Source organism: Buceros rhinoceros, unplaced genomic scaffold, assembly GCF_000710305.1.
Source record: "Buceros rhinoceros silvestris isolate BGI_N320 unplaced genomic scaffold, ASM71030v1 scaffold2385, whole genome shotgun sequence".
NCBI classification, from domain to species: domain Eukaryota; kingdom Metazoa; phylum Chordata; class Aves; order Bucerotiformes; family Bucerotidae; genus Buceros; species Buceros rhinoceros.
This window is the reverse complement of record NW_010414345.1, coordinates 14,268-16,109: the sequence shown is the minus strand read 5'-3', so window position 1 is coordinate 16,109 and position 1,842 is coordinate 14,268. Positions and strand designations below refer to the sequence as shown.

The following is a 1,842-nucleotide window of genomic DNA, read 5'->3' as shown; positions in this document are numbered from 1 at the left end:
TGCTGAAATTGTCTCTAAAATCAAAAAGGTTATAGTCATGTTTAAGTTAGGACCTTACACAAGTGTTTGAAGAGCTGAAGGAATTTGAAGAAATACTCTATCCCTTTGAGTACAAAAACTGGCTTTTTGACTTCGATAATGCTTGCTTTCAATGCCCGTTTATTTTTGACAGCTCACGCCCGGTTGATGTTTAGGGATACTGTGACTGTGGAAGATGCTGTAACTGTGGTGTCGGTGATGGAATCTTCTATGCAGGTAAGGCTTGTGCAGGCATTGCCGTTGCTGCAGTGTCTCGTTGAAGGGATTCAGTTTATCATGGAGATATATGCCAGCTCCCTTTGCCTCTTTGGAGAGGATTTGTGGACTCATAGAAAGTAGGTCATCAGACCTTGACAAGTGGTTTTTAGTTCCATCCTGATTATTAACAGAGATTATACTGAAAGATCTGGGTTGGTGGTGATAAAGACCTGGTACCTTTTTTAGGTACTTTACAGTCTAAGTGAAGTTTTGTCATACAGTTGAATGGGATTCTACATTTTAAAGACCTTTTGAGCCAGCTGTTGTGTCTATATCACTGCATTCAGTAGCCTCTGATGGATTTTTCTTCGTTATGGTAACTTGTCACTCATTAACTAGGTATGGGAGAACCAAATAATTTTTTTGGAGCAAGTTTCAAACGGTTGCCAAAGCTTTGGTTACCCTGAAGATTGTGCATTCCAATTATCACGTGATTTATGTAATGTGTCTATGTAAAAAGTCATTGGGAAAAATGGGGATGGCTAGATTCCACACAGAAATGTGGAAAATAATATAGACGCTACTACTTCGGTTATAATATTGTTAAGAGAAATAAATCTTCATGCTTTGGAGCAGGAAAAGAATTATCATAAGCAGATTACCTGAAGTTTTATGCATGGGAGGTTTTAGGATCTCTGAAATATTTGGGTTTGGCTCTGTCAGGGATGGTGTACTCCACTACAGAGACAACTGGTCTGATCCAAAATGGCATTTCCTATGTTTCTGTATAGGTTGATACGAATATATCCAAATTAAAACAATTTTATGTTGCACCCTGTCACCAGTTTGGCCGAGGCTGAGCCAAGGTCCGGTAACGATAATACCTTCCCCTATTCCAGCAGAAATAGAGGAAGGGAGAAAATAATTAGTGAGACCTCTAAAATGCTTTTTGGAAAACTGAAACAAACTTTAATAACACTACAAACAGATATATATTAAATACAAAGGAAAACCAGTGAGGTATTGAGGGTTTGGGAAGGCGAGGGTTAAACCGAAAGCAAACACAGACCGTGGCAGCGATCCGAGATGGCGGCAGCCACGTGGTTGTGCCGCGTGAGCAGAACAGAGAGACCCGCGCAGTTACGAATTACCCGGCAGTGCGAGATAGAGTAGAATCGGCACAATCCTACCAGTCTCTAGCGTGGATGGAGGCAAAAGCAAACAGCTCTTGGGTGAGCGGGCAGTCCGGACCCAGCTCGGCGGCGGGGCTCCGATGTGGGGCTCCAATGTGGCGTGCTGAGGCGGCACGGTGGCTTTTCTGGCAAAAACAGCTCAGTTGGTTTTCGGGTGCAGCTCCTCAGTCGCAACAAGGGGGGAGTTCCAATCCCCCGCAGCGCGCGGTTCCCGGGCTGGTCTCTCGCGGAGGCAGCGCTTTGCTGAGGAAAGCCACGGCGGCGGCGCAAGGGGTCTGTCCCCACGGCGCGGCTGTGTCGAAACGCGGCAGCGGTGGCACTCGGTGTGAGGGGTCCGTCCCCGTGGCGCGGATGTGTGGAAACACAGCGGTAGCGATAGGGCTTGTGGCAGGGGGGGGGGGGGGGGCACACC

General features: G+C 46.5%; 1 protein-coding gene across 1 annotated transcript in view; it reads left to right on the top strand.

Moving 5' to 3' along the window:
- Window positions 1-1,842, top strand: part of LOC104494236 (DNA helicase MCM9-like) — a gene marked incomplete at its 5' end in the record, with an annotated part of 14,973 nt that overhangs the window by 4,909 nt on the left and 8,222 nt on the right. The window contains one exon of the mRNA XM_010137042.1: window positions 173-255. Within this exon, the coding sequence (XP_010135344.1) occupies window positions 173-255 (83 nt within the window). The remainder of the gene's footprint in view (window positions 1-172; window positions 256-1,842) is intronic.